Source organism: Anoplophora glabripennis, unplaced genomic scaffold (assembly GCF_000390285.2).
Source record: "Anoplophora glabripennis isolate ALB-LARVAE unplaced genomic scaffold, Agla_2.0 scaffold4624, whole genome shotgun sequence".
NCBI lineage: Eukaryota > Metazoa > Arthropoda > Insecta > Coleoptera > Cerambycidae > Anoplophora > Anoplophora glabripennis.
In genome coordinates this window covers 4,117-5,191 of record NW_019420698.1, presented here as the reverse complement: position 1 = coordinate 5,191, position 1,075 = coordinate 4,117, and the positions used below count along the sequence as shown (strand labels likewise).

Here is a 1,075-nt window from a genome sequence, read left to right as displayed (position 1 = left end):
ACGCTTATTGGTAATTTTCTGAAGCTGATTGAGCTGATCTCTACTTCCAGCACAATGGATGTTTTTTGCTACTCTTTTTCCATTTATCTGTCCAAGGATTTCAAAAGATTTTAATTGTTTTTAAAAAGATCTTGTTACAAAAAATTAACATTCTCAGTTATCTTCTAACTCGTGTATTGATCACTAAAGCTGAGTGAGAAATGCTTCCGTTTTCAGCATTCCCAAGTTTTTCTGCTATATTCCATTTCACTTCCGTCTATTCATCAAAGGCTTTTAAAGGGTTTTAATTCATTTTAGAAAGATTTCGATTATGCAACAAACATATTAGTTAGCCACCAATTCTCAAAAGCTGACTGAGAATTGTCTCTATTTTCAACAAAACCGATTTTTTTTCTACAATATCTATTTCTGTCTATTTACCTGACATGGTGGGGTATGACGAGTACGGCGACTCAATCGAGGGGTGCTGCCAGTCCATCGCCTTACAGGGAGCGTGGGAGCTCATGTGTAACCTAGAACCCGGCAAGAGGAGGCCCCCGTATTGAGCCGCCATGTTGTGGTGGTGGTAATCGTGCACTGCCCGGTGGTGCTGGCTGTACTGGTACCAGGCGTCGCCGGGGTGGTAGTGCTCGGAGTAAAGGTCGGCGGCGGAGGCGCCGTGGTGGCCGGTGCCGGCGGCGCCGCTGTAATGCTGGCTGTTCCAGAACGAGGGGGGGAAGTTTCGAGCTGACATCGGCGAACTCTCTGAAATGAAACAGAATACTTGAAGAAATTTGTAGAGTATGTACTTGGAAGGCTTGGTGGAGAATTGGAGCTCTATTAAGATTTTGGTCATGATGGTCGCGATTTACCTAAAATTTTGCAGTGGCAGATTTGTACTACATATATTTGAGAACATGAAAAAAAAAATCAAGTTTATTAGGTATATGTTTAGAAGAATGAAACTGTTTGAGAGCTCTGTAACACGTTTACACCCTAATTTGGACAGGTAGGCTACTGAATATAGGATTTTAAAAGGAACTATGTCGTTCAAGATATTTTGTTACATGAATCGTGGAGATAGGGGTGAAATTGC

At 42.0% G+C, this 1,075-nt stretch overlaps 1 protein-coding gene across 1 annotated transcript; it reads right to left on the bottom strand.

Annotated features, from left to right (window-relative positions):
- Nucleotides 1-420: 420 nt before the first annotated feature.
- LOC111692897 (protein vestigial-like) lies at nt 421-744 on the bottom strand (the record flags this gene model as incomplete). The annotated part of the gene is made up of 1 exon (XM_023457026.1): nt 421-744. A coding segment is annotated over one exon (324 nt), but the record flags the coding sequence as incomplete, so codon positions are not given.
- Nucleotides 745-1,075: the final 331 nt, after the last annotated feature.